The 21,311-nt window shown below is 46.9% G+C and overlaps 1 protein-coding gene across 7 annotated transcripts in view; it reads right to left on the bottom strand.

Annotated features, from left to right (window-relative positions):
• PDZD2 (PDZ domain containing 2) overlaps positions 1 to 21,311 on the bottom strand; it is a 321,357-nt gene that overhangs the window by 190,441 nt on the left and 109,605 nt on the right. For all 7 annotated transcript variants that reach the window (XM_053657280.1, XM_053657279.1, XM_053657274.1 and 4 more), the window contains one exon: positions 15,068 to 15,899. In XM_053657280.1, coding sequence (XP_053513255.1) covers positions 15,068 to 15,543 — 476 coding nt within the window. In that variant the 5' untranslated portion in view covers positions 15,544 to 15,899. The remainder of the gene's footprint in view (positions 1 to 15,067; positions 15,900 to 21,311) is intronic.

Below are 21,311 nucleotides of genomic sequence, written 5' to 3' on the forward strand. Positions count from 1 at the left end.
GGCATACACCCAGGAGAACTGAAAACATCTGTCTACACAGAAACTTGTACACCAGTGTTCGCAGCATTCCTTGTAAAAGTCAGAAAGTGGAAATGATCCAAATGCCCTTCAGCTGGTGGGTGGTTAAACAAATGTGATGTGTCCATATTATGGAATACTATTTAGCAATTTCTGAAACATCCTACAACCTAGCTGAACACTGAAGGCATTGTGCTAAGTAAAAGAAGCCAGTCGCCAAAAAGTACACATTGGAATGTTTGGAACAGGCAAATCTCCATGGACAGAGAGCAGCATGGTGCTTGCCAGGGGCTAGGAGATGGGACAGTTAGGGAATGACTGGTGATGGGAATGCGGCTTCTTTTTAGAAGGATGACAATGTTCTAAAAGGAGATATTAGTGATATTTAACCCTCAATTGTACACTTTAAAAGGGTGGGTTTTATAATATGTGAATTGTATCCCAATAAAGCTATTAGAAAACAGGAAAGTGTGCCCTGAATGGAGTGGCTCAGTTGGTTGGGCATCATCCCCTAAAGCGAAAGGTCACCGGTTTGATTCCCAGTCAGGGCACCTGCCTGGGTTGCAGTTTGGTCCCTAGTCAGGGCTTGTCCAAGAGGCAACTGACCAGTGTTTCTCTATCGCGTCTGTATGTCTCTCCCTCTCTTTCTCCCTCCCTTCCCCTCTCTCTAAAAATAAAAAATAAAATCTTAAAAAAACAAACGAGAACATTTATTTTAAAATTACTTCACATTATTAGTAATCATTTCACCTTGCCCCAAGGCAGGGAGGCGGTTTCCCAGGGCTCTGAGGCAGCCCCGTCAATCAAGGATGCTGCGTGTCCTGTACACCAGTGCTTTCCTCCTACGCAGAACCAGGGCTAAAACACGGTAGACGGTCGACAGCTATCCTTACCCAGATGAAAATGTAGACAGGTGAAGAAAACGGTCTAGAACCAGATTTCTGGATCTTTGGTTCTTCCCTTCCACAGTGGAGAGGGGCGGGGACAGGAATGTCATGAATAAGGAGCTTGAGGTGCCCTGGCCAGGATGCTGCCTATAGGTTATTACTGTATACCTCTTATTGGGGAATAGATACCCTGTCCAGTTAGGGTGCAGGTGCTCCCTGGGACAGGCATTCTATCTGTGGTACGGGTATGAATGGACAGAGCATCCTAGCAAAAAAACCTTCAGAAAACAAAAACCCCAAAACACAGGTCACGGAGACGGGTAAACCCGGGCTCGGTCCCAGGCTCTGTCCCTTTGCAGGTGTGTTTACCTGACCTTTCTCAGCCTACATTTCCCCATCTCTAGAAGGAGCTAATACTACTTGCCTTTTACACCATAAGGTTGTTGTAAGAATTAAGTGAGAGTATATGTAATACACGCGGCTCCTATGGATATTGGAGAAATAGTTTTATTGTCATTGATAGCACCTAATAAGTAGGGCTTTCCAAATAGCTTATAAAGAAAAAAATAAATGTAGATGGGCCGGTACTTGTTCTCAGACCCCTCAGAAGGCCCTGAGAAGGTTTGAAAGCTCCCCCCCACGCTCCCCACTTGCTGGCCCCGAGCCAGCTGGAGAAGGGTAGTAACTCCTCCCCCTACTCCAGCCCCCCTCCCTCGCAGCCATCAGCCTGGCTTGAAACCCACAAAATTGTCCAGGGGGTACAGCGGCACCAGGTACGAGACAGGAGATAACTCACCAGTAGGAGAGGAAAACAAGTAATTTACACCCACGTCAACCAAGCATGTTCCCTGTTCTACAACGCTGCCACATTTAAGCCTTTGTTTTTCCAATTACACAGGAGTACGTGCCCATAAAAAGTTAACTGTGTCCGAGTACACAGAGAAGGGCCGACTGAACTTGAACGGGTTCCCATCCCAATTAAAAGAAAAGAGAGCTTTCATTTTGCTCGACACCTGCAGAAGGAACAGGTTGCAACGCTAGAGAATAATCTGTCCTCGCCAGGAAAATCTGCGATGAAGACACGATTTAGGTTAGCGCCGCCGGCATAGAGGCTCACACGCTGTTTATTCCAAACACCCATTTCTTCACAGCTCTCTCCCTACAGCCTGCACCAGCGTGGGATACACTTAACCGAAGAGTGCCCTCCAGAGGACACTGGGAATTCAACTGCGCCGACCGTCCAAAGGGGAAAAAGACCCAAGAGACACAGCTTTATTTTCTTTTACATTATGCGAGTCAGCACTCACATCTGGTGTCCTGGGACTCATAGAACCCGACCGATTTGTCACCCACCAGCAGCCTTCAGCCAGAACTTACTTGTTCGCGGGGGACACTTTTCAAGGACACGGAAATCTCGTGGAGACAAGTCCAGCGAGGAGCCGTGGGAACTGGTGCCGGAAACCGCAGCCTCTGAGCCCCGGAAAGCTGCCCTCCGGCCCCCCTCACCCCGTCTCTGAGGACGTCGTCTCTCACCCCTGCCCCTCCCTGCCTGTCCACTCCGGGTTCCTCTAAAGGGGCCGCCTTTCTCTTGATGTCTGTCCCTCTGTCACTTGAGGCATGTGGCTCCTGCTCTCTGGACACGATCCCCGACCTTTCACCTCACCTCAAGCAGCGAAGCAGCTTGGCCTCTCACTGGCCTGATCCCAAATTCCCAGGAGACAAAACTGATTACCAATCAAGTGCAATAGTGGGATTTAGTTTATCCACCCTGGTGGATGGCCAGTGGGTGCAGGTAGAGGGGTGTGTGTGTGTGCGCATGTGCGTGTGCGTGTGTGTGTGTACGGAGGGAGGTCGGGTCAGGGTCACACGGTACAAACAATTTCAGCACATATACAACATACAGAACTGTGGGAAGCACTTCAAAGAGTCTGTTTTTTTTTTTAAATAGCAATAAGCTAGCATTTGTAGTTTCCATGGACCAGGAACTCTACTAAGAGTTTTTATAAACATGATCTCATCTAGAAGATGATCAAAACTATGAACAGTAAAATGACAACAAACTCACAACTATCGACAACTCAACAAAACCCAAAAACAAACTAAGCAAACAACTAGAACAGGCACAGAATCACAGAAATGGAGATCACATGGAGGGTTATCTGTGGGGAGGAGAAAGGGGGAGGATGGGGGAGAAGGTACAGGGAACAAGAAGCATAAATGGTAGGTACAAAATAGACAGGGGGAGGTTAAGAATAGTATGGGAAATGGAGAAGCCAAAGAACTTATACGTGCGACCCATGGAGGTGAACGAAGGTGGGAGAATGCTGGTGGGAGCGGTGCTGCAGGGTGTAGAGGAATAAAGGGGGGGGGAATGGGACAACTGTAATAGCATAATCAATAAAATATACTTTAAAAAGACATTATCTCATTTAATCATTATGACATGATTATCATGTCCCACCTTCAGAAATAACTGCTGAGAACAATGGTTGTGTACCTGACACATTTCATTCCCGTTTTAAAGATGAAGGAGCCAAGGTTAGAGAAGTCCAGCTGAGATGGAAGCCAAGGCAGTCTGATTCTAAACCTGCCCTTTAACCACCAAGCCCTCCCTGACCCAGCACTGTCCCTCGGGAGAGGCAGACCCTGTGGCTGAGGCTGCAGAAAGAACAGACTTGGTCTCACTCTCAGGGAGGTTACAGTCTGATGGTGGGAGGCAAGACTTACAAATGTGAAAGGATTAGCAAATGATACAAGACTGGCTAACAGGATAACTTGTGTGTTGACCTGTATTAGCTTTCTCGTGCTGGGTAACAAATGACCAAACGTGTAGAGGCTGTGAGCTCGTATGAGCCCACAGTTCTGTAGGTCAGATGCGCAGTGTTTCTTAAGACTGACATCACGGTGTTGGCGGGGGTGGGGGGCCTCTTTCAAGTTCACTGGTCGTTGGTAGAATTCGGTTTTTGTGGCTTTAGAACTGAGCTGCCCACTTTCCTGCTAGATGTTGACCAGAGACTGACTGATCTCAATGCCTAGAGCTCACAACTTCGGGTATTTGCTTTCCTCCAGGTCAGCTGCGTCCGGGGACCGTGATGACCCCTCTGTTCCCAGTCTCAGGAAACAGCTCTGCCTTTAAAGGGCTCCTGTGATCAGGCCAGGCCCACCTCTGTGTCCGACTGTGACATAAAACCTCACCACAGGAGAAATGCCCCAAGTTCCCAGTCCGGGGGCCAAGAGGAAATGCACACGGTGGGAGTCCTGCCCGCCACACCTATGGGAACAGAAGGTGTGTGCAGGTCGGAGCCGCTCTCAGAAAGGGGAGGAGAGATGTCTGGTAGGGACTTGAACGGGGCCTGGAAGGATGGCCCACTCCAGAAAAGACCGTCTTCCCCCAGGATGGCCTGAGAAGGTCCATGCCACTACTCAAGATAATCTGGAACAATTAATAGGTAAGGATTTCAAGTAATATTAGAAAAAACTTCAGCACTGGCATGGAGGAAGGAGCTAGCATTGCTAGACAAAATCCAGCTGATGAGAATAAAAATAGACACAGAACGAAGATGGGACACTCAGAAATAGATATGTATGCATAAGAGTATGTGTGTATGTATCACAATAAATCAAGCCTCACAAATTAATTAAGGAGAATTAGTTATTAATAGTGGTCTTTGGATAATTACATAGCAACTTATTAAAAATTAGATATAAATTTTCCACTGAACTACATCAAGGTAGATCCCAACTAAATTAAAATTTTAAATTATATAGATAAATTTCAAATACAATCAAGAAAATTGGTAGAAGAGTTTCAGGCCTGAGAAGATGGTAATGTCCTGAGACTGGAAGCAGTGAAAAATTACAAAAGAAAAAAACCCACAAAGTTACCCGCAGGAATAGCTGAAACTTCTTCACAGTAATAACCACAATATTTTAAAAGATGTTAACCACGTAGGGCAAAAGGACTGAGATCTGTAACACGTAAGTGCACACGCTAGCACTGAAGAAAGATCAGGACCCCGCCAGACAGTGGGTAAAGGACGAGAACAGATGACTCAGACAGCAGGTCAAATGAAAGAGGGGAGAACAACTAGGGCAACACGGTCAGGCACCCTGATAAAACAAATGCAAAGTAACCCATGAAGGAGAGCCATATTTCTGTTCCTTAAATACAATTTTAAATTATACAGGGTGGGGCAAACCTAGGTTTTTAGTTGTGACTATGCGAAGCCTGGTTTATTCTTGTATTAGTATTTATTACTTTTTGTATTCTGTTTCCGTAGGAACCTACTCTTGCCCCACCCTGTAACACCCAGCCCTGAAAGGGGCTCCGTACACTGGCACCTGTACATGTTTGGTGAGAGTGTAGTTCGGCAAAACCATTTGTGAAAAGCAACTCAGCGAGATGTCCTTTGACACAGTGCTTCTATTCTGGGAAATCTGTCCTAAGGGCACGATTCAGGAGGAAAGGTGGAGTCATGGTCACGAGCACTGTACATGTGGTACTTAATGTGCAGCACTGAAAAACTGGGAGCCGCAGAGTGAGCATCTCACCTGTTGTTATTGGTGATGGCTGTGCCTATCGCGGCTGTTCAATAAGGTGGAACACATTTGAAATTGTTAGGTGCAAAAGGATAACACAGATTCTGCATGTATTGTTATTCAATGTTTTAAAAGCATCCCTATGGCATTGGTGAAACTGTGAGAAAACAGCACCTTTATGTAATGTCATAGGGGATGGAAATCAGGGTAACTTCTCAGGTGAAACAATTTGCAATATGAGTAAAAAATTTAAAAACTGATTCTTTTGAGGATTCCATTTGTAGGAATATATCCTTCACATAAATGTAAATTTCATGATAGAATTTCTGACATAGCAAAAAAGATGACCACAAAATGTCCGTCAACTGGTGACTAATTAAATAAATCATATGAGAACCCTTCTGTGGAATATTATATGGCTGTTAAAAAGAATGAGAGAAGTGACATGTTCTTCTGATTTGAAATAGTCTCTGAGATAGGTTTTTAAGTTTAAAAAAGTTAAGATGCAGAGTAGTGTGAATAGCGTGTCCCTACCTGTGTAAAAGAGAAATAACACGGAGAACTTGTATATGTTTAGAGGATCCTTGCAAAGATGCCCCAAAGTGGTAGCAGAATGGGGCCCCGTAGTGCAGCTGGTTGCAGGGACTAGGCAATGGGTCTGAATTGAGAAGACTCATAACTCACACTCCTTTGGGTCTTATTTGAATGCTTTGCCCTGTGTATGCGTTACTTTCCAATGAAAGAACTGTTAAGAAAGGTAGTCTAAAATATACATGTATAGCAGATGAGCATAGATGAGATTAAAGTAAATCTATTGCATTAGTATCGTGGTTTGTATGGTCACAGGTAATATCTTAATGTAGAAAAATTAAATTGAGAATTAGTGTAGTAGAACTGCAAGTCATTCTTTCCTTTAAAATGCTATTTGCAATGTTGTTTTAATGTTGCCGATGAAATAAATAAAGATTAGTGTGCGGACTGGGACTGGGTGCCGGAGGAATGAACTAATAGCTTTATAACTATGTTGCGCTGGAATAAATAAGCAGGAGAATAATGAGCTGCAGGGAGCTCACGAAAGTGGGCCAGGGAGCAGGCAGTGAGCAACAGGGCTGAGAGGAGGGAACCAGAAGGACTTAGGAGGAAGAGCCAGCCTGCAGAGCCTGAGGACACCAGCCCTCTGGAGAGCCAGTTGTGGACACGGGGCTCATGAGAAACGTCTAGATGCCCAAAACATCAAATGAGATATTTCACTGGGGAGACAAGGCTGGCTTCTATACCTACTGGTGACTACTCTAAAAAGGTTAATTTCTCATTCCTCTTAAAAAGAAAAAGAAAAAGATGAACATGCACCTCCATTATATATACATTTGCATGTACCATTGTACTAATACAGTATATGCATTATAAAACATATAAAAAAAGCATTTAAGTATTTAAAATAGATACACTTAACCTGAAGTGATTTACTAAAAAATAATAATATAAAATCAGTATTATTTTTAGGAAAAGCTAAGTAGTTAAATATACTTCAAGGTTTTTAAAAACTTGGCCTAACACTTTGGGACATGATACTACGTAAGAATGGCTTAGAGTTCAAAATAATTGCGTGTTGGTTTCCAGGGCTGCCTTAGCTAAAGACAGCTCCCAAGGGTCAGGAGATCCGAACGCAATAAACAGGCCAGTGGCAACATTTAAGCAACCATCACACAGGGGTGGGCAAAATGAGGTTTATAGATGATTGTATGAAAAAAAGGACAGGCAGATTATGATCATTGCAATAGCTTTATTAACTCAAAAGAATGTCACAATGCAACTGTAAACCTACTTTTGCCCGCCCCTGTGTTTACTTTCCAGCCCCATGCACTGCTTTGTGTTAATTTGCAACTTGGTTGCATTTTTCTTGAAAAGTCTTTGAAAGGTATTACCTTTTAAAAATAATTGTTAACACGTAACTTCTCTAAAGTTTTTGGAAGATTTAAAAAATAGAAAATTGTGTTCTCAAGGTTTCAAATAGGCCTGTGAAACTTTTTGTTGCAAACAGCCTTTTTTGTTTAAAAAGTCACGTATGTCCGAGAACATTTCCACTTTCTGAAAGTGCGTTTTGGAAACCCTCTTTCCATAGCAGGAATGTCTCTCACAGAGTAGCTACTCTCCCGCTTGTGGTTAGTGTGTCATCTCTACCTTGGAGAGACAGGTTATATGTGCTGTGCTTTGGTTTGTGACCCCCAGGAAGCAGGCAACTGAAAACCACTTGTTTTCAGACACAAGGTGGGTGAAGGGAAGGTTTGTTGTTGTTTTTTTTATGGAAGGAGAAAAACAGTCGTCTTCAAGTTCAATCCCTCTGTGAGGTGCTGTGCCTCAGGACGGACAGCAGAACTCCAAAGAGTGAAGAAATATTTTCACAGTCATTTCCCATCTTATTACGGAGTAAACATTCTACCAGTGTTAAAAGTCTTATTTTTATAAGATGGACCATACTGATGACATTCTTTAGCATTTGGGGCCCCCCTGTCTCTAGTGTCTTGGCTGCATTATCTTTCCTAGGACCATGGTGGGGAATCAATTTCATGTTCTGGCCTATTTTTGTTAACTTACTCTGAATTCTTTTCTCGATTCTAGTCAAAGCAGCTGTTGCCTTATATAAATTTCCCATAAACCATTATTTTAACTCACGAAGTCATTGACTTTTGAATATACACCTTTTCTGGCATCTCTCTCTTTTACTGATTCATAAATAAGTAGGTGTCCTCTTTCGTTACTGAAACAGAATTAAGCAGTGGCGTTGGCTGACATGAAGTTGTTCTGTATGGTTTGCTTATCGCCTAGTGACTTAGTGATCAAATTGTGAAGGATTTTAAAAGCTTTTTAAAATTATGCCTTATATCAAATCTACCACTACATGACTGGAAATTAAGACTTTATGAAATAATATTTCTTCAAATAAATCTCTCCTACAAATAATAAAGAATCAGTAAGTCTTCCATTAACATCATCTGTAGGTTCTGGGAATGTAAGGGAAATGATGTATGAAGAAACCAGTTCTTACTGTGGATTAACTGACGTAACGACAGTTAAGTTGAGGCATCTCATCGATGGTACAACGAAAGGACTTTGCAGGAACCAGCGTTACTCAAGGGCCCGCTGCGCCCTCACCTGGGACCCGTGAGAAACAGCAGCACTTTCCCCGGGTTTCATAGCCAACCTCCCACACTGCGGGCTGGTTCTTTAAAACTTCACCAGGGCTTCTGTGCATCTTCCAACAGGATTTGCTGACATTTAGCTAACATTTTGTTTTGTTAGCTATAAGCTATATTGTTTTCTGTGCATCATGTTAGCTATTCTTACCACATCAGGAAGAATGAGTGATTTCCTAATGTATAGGACTTTTTATTTTGCTTTGAGCAATTAAGTAGAAAAAAAAATTCCAAATAGGTTCTGAAATATTCAGTTTAGTACAATTCTGAGATAAATTTAGTACTGCATTAATTTTAAGCATTACCCAAACATTTAAAACTACTTGTGTTCATGTTGTGAGAGGTCAGATTTTCAATATCTTGCTAATTACGATGGCCTTATGCCACCCACAAGTGTGATCTCAAGGCACATTCTAGGGTTATGTGTGAGGTTCTTCTTTAATGGTAGAGACTAGCAATTTATATTTCACATTGTCTTTCTATAATGTCACATTTTATTTTTTTTGTCTTCTTGTCAACCTGAAGAAATTGTCATCTTACCTCATAATATGGCTGAGCACATACCAATGGTACAAAAAGGGTCAACACAGCCATTTTTCTTATGGTTTACTTACATCTGCCCTGATTATATTATTAATATAATTAATGTGCAGTAAGTTAATTATATCACATACAATTAACATTTACTAAATAAAAAATAAAGTTCTTGAGGGATAAAAAGAATTGACACAATAGTATATTAATAATGTATTAGATACTATATATAACTATAAAAATAATACATACTATAATACAATTAATATTAACATTTCACATATAACAAAGATTTAATATATTAATATAATAATATATAAACAATGTATGATTAATATAATGAATACAATAATATGTTTATTGCCTTTTTCCCCCTCAAGAATTTTAGTTTCTCTGTCTGTTTGGTAAAGGTCAATGTAGTTAAAATGAAAGAATTTCAGCCATAAACCTACTTCACCCAGTAAGGCTATGGGAAATAGGTGAAAACTGAGTTAAGCAGGGAGGGGCCCTGGTGGACTGCCCGCCCCCTGCCGGATACGCCCCGTGCCACCTGGGACCCCGCCGGAGGTTCTTTCGTAGGGAGTAAGGGTACCGGTGCCGATCCGCAGCTAAAACCTTAGCTAGGCTCAATGTCTTCATTCTCCTCCTGACCACACGGGTCTTCTCGGGCTTCCTGCTCAGACAGCAGGCTTTCTACAGCGCAAACCATCTCTGTCCACTGCCATCTGAGTCCTCTCCGCCACTCTGCCCGCCCAGACGGGACTTCATGGGGACAGACAGTGGCACTCGGTAAAGCCCTCGAGTCAGGGGAAGACCCCAAGGCTTGCCATACAGCTTGACAGAGACCTACACTTTCCAGAGCTCGAATTTTTAAAAAAGACACCACCTCCCTTCCCCCTGTAATGGCTCAGGCCTGCTTCTGGGACACTTGAGAAAACAGATCTGTGGTTCCCAAGTCCAAAAGTTTCATAATAAATCCCAGCCCCGTTTAAGTGGGATGACCTTCATGTCCAGCCTAAAGAGCTGAGCAAACCTGCACTTCAGCTATGAAAATAGCCCAGCCCTCCATCTCCCTTCCAGCCCGGAAAGGCGATGCCTACATTTAAGTCCAAACATACTGTAAATGATCGAGTCATCCTCTCTCTGGTGAAGAAAGAAAGAGCCCTGGACAAGGCAAATGTGGATGGGTCAGCTATTAGGCCATTGCTGATGGCCCTGCACCCAGGTTTCTGTGGCTGGGACAGACAAAGAACCCCAATATTCACATACTGCTCTGTATCTGGGGTATAGCAGAACTGATGTCTACCTGAGTGTGGTTGGTAGGGTAATAAATAATATGGGTGTCATCATTTATAGTTTTAACTTGAACTTTTCACCTAAAATGTCATACAGTGTGCTTGAGTGTGATATTGTTGTGATACAGAATTACATGTTAACGATTTTGTAATGAAAGATTTTGTAATAAAAAAGGGGTGTTATTTGTGCCGGATGCTGTATTTCCACGTTGGTAAGCCCTGTCATTTGAAAAGCCCCAGGAGTCATTTCTCCACTGCCCTTTACACAGAGTAGAACTGAAACTCACAGACTCAAAAATCTTTGGAGAAAGATCATATTTCAAACAAGACTCCCATGAAGAAATCTTCATCTGTTTAAAGCCCATGTTTTATTGTAAATTTCAGGGCACATGCACATACTCGTGCCCTGAAAATAACAGATTTATTCCCCTGCGGGAGGGGGCAGGAGCCCCTGGTCAAATAGTAAAAGACAGGAGCTCAAGTCTTTTAACCTCTGTGCTGGGCCAGCAGGCTGCTCAGCGGCAGCCGGGCCAGGCCGTGTGGCTCTCTGCCTGCGCCACAGGGGCAGGGAGGGGCAAGGGCGGAAGCCTGGAGCTCCACGACCTTTTGGAAAAGAAAAACTTGAGACTCCTGTGAGGGCATCTGATGCTTTTAAATGTGGACTGAGGTGAAAAACTGAGGGCAACGTCAAGATTTCCGAAAGTGGCCGGGGAGTGGAGGGTGCGAAGTCAGGCTCCTAACACTGTAACCACACCAAGATGTTTTTTTTTCTTTTTCTGGTATGCAATTACAATTACAATAGCCTCTAAAGGCAATGTGAAAAGTTTCAAAGCAAGTGTCTCAAGCGGGACATTTGGGTTTGTCATCTTGCGCAGCAGCGGGGTGGCTCTGATGGCGGCCGGAGGGGAGGCAGGCCACTGGGATGAAGTTAAAGGGCGTGTGTGGACGGAGCTCTACAGCCTCAACCCTGGTGAAGTCCTGAGAATGGCTCCTGTTAAGGAACCTCTTCCCTCGCCAGCACAAGTGGACTCTGCAAAGCCACTCTGGAAGTGGCTCTGGACATGGCCTGGCTGCCATGGAGGGTGAGTTAAAGTTGCCAGGTTTCTGGAAGAGCGTACACCCTTGGCCGGCGCAGTGTCTGGTGCTGCCTGGCTACTCACACTTTCTTAAGGCTTTCTGATTCCGGAGGCTTAGTTGGACTGGGGAAGCGGGGGCTTCCCTCCACCCTCCATCACGAAGACCTCAGCACTGGATTAATCAGCCCAGTGACTCATCTACCTGCAGGCTGTGCGTGTCAAGAGAGAATGCCACTCGGGAGAATGGGGACGGGGCACTTCGTGGGGGCAGCACAAGGACACCAGTACGCAGAGGGGAGGATGGCGCCTGAGTCACTTGCTGCTAGGGGGCTGTGGTGTTGCCATTCTAGGACAGCTATGAAGGCAGAGCCATGATCCTAATAGCGCAGCTGAGAAACCCACACAGCCTAATAAACCACGAACTTGACTGAAACTCCCAGCACTTTCTCACACTGTGCTCGACTGACTTCAACCACAAGATGGCAGGCGTCGGCGGGAGATCACCCACTGCAGGCCCAGGAGCCTCCAGGGAGCTGAGCTGAGAGCCCGCTCCCACCACCCAGGCCAGCGGCTGTCACTGATACACTCTTATGGAGGAGAAAGGTCCTTGATGTCACTACCATCCACTTAGAGATAGGGATAGAAAAACATGCAGAGAACATGTAGAAAATTCTCATTTTCTATTTGTTTTTACCGTCAACAGTAAATTGTTAAAAAAAAAAACCAAAACCTATCCTAATTTCGTTGGTTACTTTTTGTAGCGTTGAAGAAAATATTTTTAACTTTGAGTCAGAGGCCCTGAATTCTAGTCCTCACTCTTCTCTTAATAAGATAACTTGACCCTGGGAGACCACCTGCTGGGGCCTCAGCTTCCTCCTCAGGAACCACGAGGACACAGGAGTCTGGGATGGGCTCGGGGTACCACCCGAAAACCAAGTCGTGCCGTGGAACAGCGTGTGGGGGCGGCAGGCCAGGAGGATGAAGTGGGCACAGGTGTGAGGTCCGAGACGCTCCACTTACACGGCCTCCTCGGGGAGCGGGCTGTTCCACGTGACGGGTTTCTCGGATAATTGGATCCTAAATGCTGAAACATGTTTTCCTTTCAACCTTCTGTAGCGGGAATCTTTCTAGAGTGTTACGACATGCTTCTCAGGCTTCTTAGACGGCAGGCGGAACCTAACCTCACCTGCCCGAGTGTCTCCAGGTCGTCACGATGCCCACTTCGCACCGCAGACACAGTGCTGAAGAGTGCGCCGTGCCCTCGGGCACAGACAACTGGGCAGGGCCCTCTGCCAAGTGGCCCTAGAGACCGTGGTCTGACGCTATCACTGGCACTTCTTTCCTTCTTCCATCTCCTACATCACTACCTGCCATCATTTCTCCAAGTAACTCCGTCTAGCAGCCTCTTGACACTCTGTTTAAAATATGCCACAATCTAGACAGAACTCAAGGTTGCCATGGGTAACCAGAGTCTGAGCCTGTAACAACCCTAAATTTAATTTTACACACAATTTAAAGGCAGTGGGTACTGTGCTAAAGGCTACTCCTGGCCTGGCCTGTCTTCAGCTAGCTCGCCCGATGGCTAATGCTTCTGTAGCAGCTGGCCAATCGCCCTGAGCCCCCCGCCCTCCGGCCAGCCCAGCACCCTGTTCTTGCACTCGCTGGTATCCTTCCCAGTTGGCTAGTACTCACGCCACACTGGTTGCACAATATTGGAATATTGCACTGGTTTCTGGGTTGAAGACGAGTTTCTTTTCTGCTGAGCGAATTGCCAGAGTTAGAGGCTCTTCGCTGACCCTTATACGCAAAGGCATGTCCTCAGTCGCATGCCGAGCCCTGGGTTCAGGTCCCCCGAAGCCAACCAGCCGGGGTGTTAATAGCGAGCTACTTTTGGTTGAATATCGAGCATGTGCCAGATGCACATTCAGTACGTTATATAAATCATCTTAGCTCACCCGCAAAGGGACTCCACTGGGGAAACAGCACGACCTCCCGTGGCTGCGGACCACGCCCGTCACATGTCTTGTAAGTGGGTCTGGGAACCAGACCCCCCCTCAGGGGCCTGCTCTTTGTACCATGTTCTGCTCAAGTTTATTAACATATAAGAAGGTCCAGACAAGGGTCACGTCCTGGAAAACACATTTGAAGTGAAACACGGCCCTTTTCCTTTTCAGAAAAGGCTACTTGTTTTTCATGTGTGGGTTGTGTTTTAATTAATTCCACACTGTGTCGCCGATTTGGAACAATCTGTCCCCAGGGAACAGATCTGGTTTACTTATAGAAATCGAGCTGAGGGAGGGAGAGACTGCGGTTATAAAGTATTTGGAGGAACTAATCAAAAAAAGCTTTCCCGGTTCTCCCTGCACCAAACAGAAGTAAATAGAACATTCCAGAAAGTCTCATCTTCCCAAAGTAGGTGTGATAGAGCTCACAAACAAAAACTCAGCTAAACCTGCAAGATGGAGCATGTGACATCAGACATAACTAAGATCCCTCCCATCCCGAAAAGTTCTCTAGACGTTCACTCCAGGATGATGCTGTTACCACTCGGGAGAATGAGGGGCTCTCAGAGCCCGTGGGGGAGCCTAGGAGCAGCTGTGGATCTTGGGGCTCTCGGCCAGCCATCAGCCAGGAGCGGGGTCTGTGGCAGAGTGACAGTCATGGATTTAGCTCTGGAACTGGTCCCGCACTGCGGACAGATGCCATACCCACGGCTGTGAACCCTGTTGTCTCCCCAGGGAGGGACTTTTCAAAGTGACTCTAAACGAATTTTTAAAGTAAGCAAAGCATGACTTCAACGTCCACACTCTGCACCTGCTCCTCCCCTGGTGGACGCGCACGTGACTCTCCGTGTCCTTTCCCAGACACAGCCGCAGAGCTCTCACGTTTCCAGAGTGGCTCTTGTCGGGGAGCAGCCCCAGGTGACAGGGTTCTGGAGGTGCCCAACATCCAGGGACTGGTACAGCCACGCTCCCTCTGCGGTGACCGGGAAAGATCAACTCCAGGCCCTGATCCCAGCTGCCGGTAGCTCCTTGGCTTGCAGCAAAGTAACACACACAGCCTTCCCCTTGTGTGTGTGCGTCTCTGCTGTTTTTAGAACAAGAGTCATGTTGGATTAGGGGCCCGTCCTGCTCCCCTGTGGCCTCATCTTAAGTAATAACATATGCAATGGCCTTCATTCCAAATAAGGCCAAATCAGAGGCTCTGGGGGATAGGCCTTCTGCATATAAATTTTGGGGCAACACAGTTCAACCCATAACATCATCTGAGGTAGTTTAGAATTCAAAATCAACCTCAAGAAAAGGAACAGAATGAACTTCCCAAAAGACTGCCTCATAGTATAATTGCAAGTAACAGCGTGGGTGAAACCTCCGCTTACCAGGGTGGGCCGAGGAGGCGGAGGCTGTGCAGCAGGGAGGCACACTGGCTCTCTACAGAGCCCTAAGTGCTCCTCACCACTTCTTAGGACAAGACTCACCTGGGCGTGTGCCCAAGGTTAGCGTCGCAGGAAACTCCCCACTCACCTGGCCCCACTGACGTCCACCCCGACCATCAGCTGCCCGTTCAGGGAGAGGACCTCGTCACGCAGCCGGACCTTCCCGCTCTTCCCGGCCGGACTGTTCTTCCTCAGCTCCGTCACCCAGATGCAGCCCACGTCCAGCACGGGGCCCTGGTGGGTTTTCCTCTTCTTGCCCCCCCTGCGCTTTTCTCCATAGTCCCCAAAAACAGGGATGTTCCCAAAACTGAGGCCCACAGTATCTGTGTCCCCCAACTCCTTGGAGAGGTACACAGTGCAGATCTCCATCCCCGGGGGGCTGCGGTCAGGGGGCCCCGCACTCTCCTCCACGGCGAAGTTCAGCTGGATGTACTCCTGCAGCTTCTGGATGGCCGCCTGGCACAGCCGCTGCTCGGGCCCGTCCCCGCCCTCCCGCAGGCTGTTCTCCAGCCACCGGCAGAGCAGGGGCAGGTGCAGCCCGGCATTGTCCTGGGTGATGGGCATGGTGCTCAGTCCTGAGCTCCAGCATCATGAGAGGACCTGCGCCTGGGGGCCGGGCCCCCCGGGGCCCCACGTCCCTCGGGAGCCCTGGCTGTCATCGGCTTGGCCTGCGCTCATGTCTGGGCTCTCAGAGGAGGGAAGCCGGCTGTAGATGGGGCTGTTCACCTTGGCAGGAGGAGGACAGGACACAGACCCACAGAGAGACGATCGTTGTGCCTGGAGTGCTCAGTGAGGGGAGCGGGGGGCAAGTGTCCGACCAGTGACCGCTCGGCTCACATCACAGCAGGGCCCACGCAAACGTCCCAGAAATGTCGCGTCCCTTCATCGGCCATAGCACGAGCTGACGGATTCATTCACACCTGGAAGAGGAAAAGACAAAAAATCCCTCTGGTCATGACAGTGAGCCTCTGACACAGAGCACATGGTCTCTGGTGCCACAGAAAGGCAACGTTTGCTCCCCGAGCCAGAGGCCGGATGCTTCCACCCATTCCCCAGCTTGGCTCCCTCCACCCAGAAAACACAGACCCACAGAGACACAGACAGACAGATGGACACACACAACTACAACTTCCCTCACACAGAAACCTCTGGGACACTGATCGTCTCCAGGAAGGTTCCCTGATCACCAGGGAAATGAGATGACTTTGGCCAGGTCAACCCCATCAAGCTCCCAGGAGCCAGAAGACTACATGGCAAGACTCCTTAGACAATCACAGAGGGGTGAGGACTTATTCAAGGCCTTACGTTCCTGGGAAGTTGAAATCTATCTCCCTTTGCCTTGATGAGTCCGACTGCGCACATGGGAAGGCTTCCATCCTGGAACTGTGCTCCCAGAGTGCTGCTAAGAGGAGAAGGAGCCAGTCGGCCGCACGGAGACTCAGGCTCAGGCCCAGGACGCTGCCCGTCACCAGCTCAGCCGTGGACTCGTCTTCCTCAGGTAGACCCTCGGGGAACCCTGTCCCTTGGCAACCTACAGGTCTCAGGCTCCTCTCTTCTTTTCCTCTGGGAAACTGTGAAAGCCAGGCTACTCCTAGGCCCATCCAAAAGCCTTCTCCTCCTGAGAAACATTTCTCCAAGCTTCTGGGTGAGAAGGTTGGCTGCTTGCTCACCGGCTGCAGGGCCGGCTGCAGCAGGAGGCTGGCGCAGTCTCGCCCCTACCGATTTCTGCACAGCGCTGGTCCCTCCCAGTGAAAGGTTAATTGAATTTCACTACCAGTTCGTCTTCTCCACCAAAGAAAATTTTCACTTCCATCCCCCGTGAGTGCAGAAAAATGACCCCTTTCACTCTTTCCTCTGAACTTCACTTTCGCCCAAAGTCAATATAAACTGGGCCGTCAAAGATGCAAAACATTCTTCACCTTCTCAGGAAGTGAGTTAACAAGAAATCATAATAAATGGGAGAGGTGTCAGCAGCCCTGTCAATAATAAATAGCCTTGTTACTCAGTGACCATAAAGAAATGTCTAGTGTCGTAAGTTTTGATTTTCCAACAAACTTGAGTGCCAGCTATTAATGGGTTCCAAATACATTAGAAGCTCAGCAAATATCATCTACGTAATCATATGCCTATTAAAAAGAAATGCAAAATCAAAGAAAAGATAATCCATATGTGTGCAAAAATAGAACGTTCCCTTTAGCCAAAATAAGTAACACCTCGCACTGAAAAGTAATGCCACGCAGGCATATTAACATCTTACGAATAAATGAAAATATTTTCCATCAGGCCTAGCAATCTTTCTGAGTCTCCTTTTCCTTCTCTGTAAAAGGAGAAAGTTAGGCTAAGTGATCTCTAAGGTCCCTCAAACTCTGTGGAGAGATCCTTAAATACAGTGACCAAGTTATATTCAACAATATACTCCCTACCCCACCACCGTGCCGGTCACCTTGTATACTCTCAATCACTTCAAACAATTTTTTAAAAGAGGCTTTCCATTCAAAATTTAAGGGTCTGTGATTCAAGGTACTAGTCTTGGTTCCAATGGCTCCATGCATGTGGAAACAGAGTGCATGTCTTGGACGAGATACTCTAAATAAGTCTGACTGAAGAAAACCAAACTTTGGAGCAATTTGTTTTCCTGATGTCAACTTGTATTCGTGCAATACATATTTACTGAATCTCAATTAAGAACCAGACCTTGGCACTGGGACTATACTGTCAATAAAGCTAATTCCTGGCCCTGAAGGAATTCATAGTCTAGTGAGAGATGCATAAATAAATGGAAACCTATCTGTAATAAGTCTACAACAACCCTCTTAATGGAATCAACCAAGGTGCCCTCCTGGCAGCCAGACCCATGCCGTTTGAGCTCCCCGCCCCTGGCGAGGGGCCCAGAGCTGGGCATCTCGTGAGAGCTGGGACAGAGTTCTGCCCTGAGAACTGACTGCTGGGGCCCAGAGAGAAAGGGTCTGCTCTCAAGTGTGTGGTGAGGGCCGTAACTTGGGATCCAGGGATTGTAAATGGCAATAGTCTACGGGGCGTGTTGACTGAGTGGCAAAAAAGAGCCATCCTGCCAAGAACTAAAATCAATCAGTAGAAGAAAGAGGCACAAGACTGGGGAAGAGTGGGCTCTGGCCCCCCACAGCAGCCCCGGCCTTGCATCAGCCATCTGGGGTGGGGGGCCCTGCTGACCTCCCCCTTGCTCTGAAAGGCTGCAGCCACCCTCACAGTCAACTACATTGTAAAAACTTACCTACTTAAAAAAAAGATAAAAAAAAAACTAAGCTAAAAAATACCTTTAAATAAAAATGAAGTTTACCTTGGGTTGTTTTCTATACTTTGCAGCTCAAAAGTTGTTAGATGATATACTGGAGGTGAGCAGAGCCGACTGGCTCAGTTGGAGCGTCGTCCATCTGGGAACCAGATGGTCAAGGCCGAGGGAGTAGAGTCATGAGATGCCAACATGGCTGCCAGGGCCCCACCCTGTGACCCTGCACGTGGGGAGGGCAGGGAAGGCGTTTTTGGGAAATGAAAAATTGCTTCAAGTGCATAGACACCCTCCAAGACCATCTTACTTTGATGTTCATGGGCTACACAACTTTTGAATTCCATACTTATAATTATGAACTTTCCAGTGATGCTTCCAGCCCTCTGTTCTATCAACTCCTTTTCCTGGGAGTTTCTGTAAATCAGGGAAGTAGAGGTTGAAAGGGTCAGGCCAGTGTCCTGGCTTCCCCAGACTGCTCATGACCCTGTCAGGCCAGTTTCCCAGCCCACCAGACTACTCGTGACTCAGTTATCCCAACTCACTTGATAGCCCTTGGCTCCATCAGAACCCTCTCCCACCTCACTCAATAGACATCTGGTACCAGACATAATGGCCCATGGTCAGACTGACCCTCCTGTACCTGGGAACAGCCCAGCCTTTACCTAACTCATCATCCGGACTCACATCCTGGAACCCCGGGGCTCTGGCCCAGAAGAACAAGAGACTAATCCCTCTCCTGTCCCCCCCAAAACCCTGTGCCTTTTCTTTTAAAAATCCCATTCTTGCCTCCCCCTGCAGTTGGGGCTACAGTTGGTCCAGACTCGGCCCACCTGTAAGCACAGCACTGAATAAAGGCACTTGGATCAGATCATCCAGCTCCTCCTACCTCTACATCTCTACCTAACAGAGGAAGTCCCATCCATCTCAATAATTTGAGATGACTCAGGACAGAAGATGCACAATTTTGCAATACTGTGAAAGCATGGTTCTTCCACGACATCCGTTGCAACATTCCAGTGAACAAAATGTTGACCCAGACAAGATACAGAAGAACAGAAATCTGCAAATGGTTACAAACACCGACATTCCTGCTTGGCTGATCCCACAAAGGTCTAAAAGTTTCTCACCCTGAAGATCAATCCATATCAGCTGAGAGCAGAATTTGTGGACGTGAAGGTCCACTGCACAGTCCAGTTCATGTCTGTCTATCGTATATAATTCTTCAATTAGAATCTCATTTCAAGCAAACAGCCATGATCATTTAATTTAATTTTGAGTAGCCTGAAGCTGACAGCCTTAGCATTCAGAATGAATGTGTCTGTCACTGAGATAATTTACTGATGCTGTGTTTACCGTCTACCAACTTTCTTGGGCCCCCTTTCAGGGAGCTCGTCATTCACAACAGGCTGACATCCCTCACAAGGGGGTGAAAACTAGTGTTACAGAATGAACCTGTGGGGGCTGAGAGAGCCCAGATACTGTTGCTGAAGCAAGCCCCCTTCCCTGGGGACTTTCTGCCACTGTGGGTTCATTGCCTGCCACCAGGTGTTAGGAAGTATGGCTCTCAATGCCAGGGTTTGGTATAAAGAAAAGGAACTATTTATTCAAAAGTTATATGGGTTTAGAGTAATGGAGGAATGTCACCATCAAAATCCCAAAGTCCCTTTAAAACACCCACAAACACACACGGTTCTGTCTTCCTGACTTTGCCCAGTCAGGCCAGGCGGGGTGTCGCATCTCAGGAAAAGAAAGAGAAGTCCACAGATCAGCTGGACTCCCAGTTCCTCTTAGTCATCTGTGCTTGGCTGGGCAGGTCTCCTGCAGTCCTCAGCACCATCAACTGTGTCATGCAGTCTCCAGTTCTTAACCCTAAACCACATGGCACCTCCTCATGGCCCACCAGCCAGGGTCCTTTCACCCCTTTTCTTTCTACATGGTCTCACATTGTCCTCCATCACTGTCTCCCACTGTCTCTCATTGTCCCTCATCCCACATGGTGGCCAACCTTTAGTTTAAATCCCAGCCTGAATCTTCCTCTGTAACCCCAGTTCTGACTCCTCCCACAATCAGCTACACCTGCTGGCACTCTTGTATTCTTTGCCTTTCTTGGCTGCCATAGTTAGTCTGGGCAGGTGTGGCCCTGTGGTGCAGAGCAAACCATCTCTAAGCTCTCTGGCAGGCGCAGTCAGGGGAGCTGCCTGTGGGAGGCACCAAGGTCAAAGTCAAGCCCTTCTCCTTTGCTAGCCTGCTGTGACATGCAAAATAACTCTCAATGGCTCTGCTCCACGTCTCCCATCCCCCTGCCAGTCTTGTGTGTGTGGGATATTCTTTATTCCCAGATACCCCAAGTTCTGGACCCGGTTATAGATTTCCACTTTGGGGAGCCCTCAGGTCTTCCAGCCTATATCCTGTTACTCTAGTTTGAGGGTGGGGGGGCCATAAAAGTCTTAGATAGTATAATGGTTGGTGCCCTCCCACCCCCTGCCACAAAGCTAAGTCATATCAGAAAAAAACGAATCTTACTCTTCAGCATTTAACTTCTGTTAGAGAAAATTAAATTAAATTACATTTTTAAATTAATAACATTCAAACAAATTAACTTTTTCCCTGCAGGACAAGGAGAAGGGAACAAGAATGGAGAAGACTAGGGACCGCTGAGCTAGGTGGAACCAGTCGTCTGCACAGGGGCACAGGCCACAGTCACCGGAGACCCAGAAGCCAGTCCTGAGCCCGACGGGGTTCCTCCAGACCTTGCCTCAAAGTCGGGCTCCCAGCAGGCCTTCTTGTGCAAGCCGCTTCTTGCAAACTGTCCTGCATTCTTGCCACCCTCCTATTCTGACCTCTGCTGATGTTCCAAGTTCCTAAACCTTCCTCTCGTCTTCCTACCTTCTGGACTGGATCCTGCTTTTGACTTTTAGAAAACGCTCACATGTTAAAAGAAAAAACAGTGCTGAACAAATATCTACTAGTCATTCATTCAACAGATGTTCGGTGAGTGCCTATCACGTGTTGGGGCCTGAACAAAGCAGACAGGAAGTAATGGTGAATCAGTCAACTTAAAATACTA

Source organism: Artibeus jamaicensis, unplaced genomic scaffold, assembly GCF_021234435.1.
Source record: "Artibeus jamaicensis isolate MK-2021 breed Jamaican fruit bat unplaced genomic scaffold, CSHL_Jam_final scaffold_369, whole genome shotgun sequence".
Taxonomy (NCBI): Eukaryota; Metazoa; Chordata; class Mammalia; order Chiroptera; family Phyllostomidae; genus Artibeus; species Artibeus jamaicensis.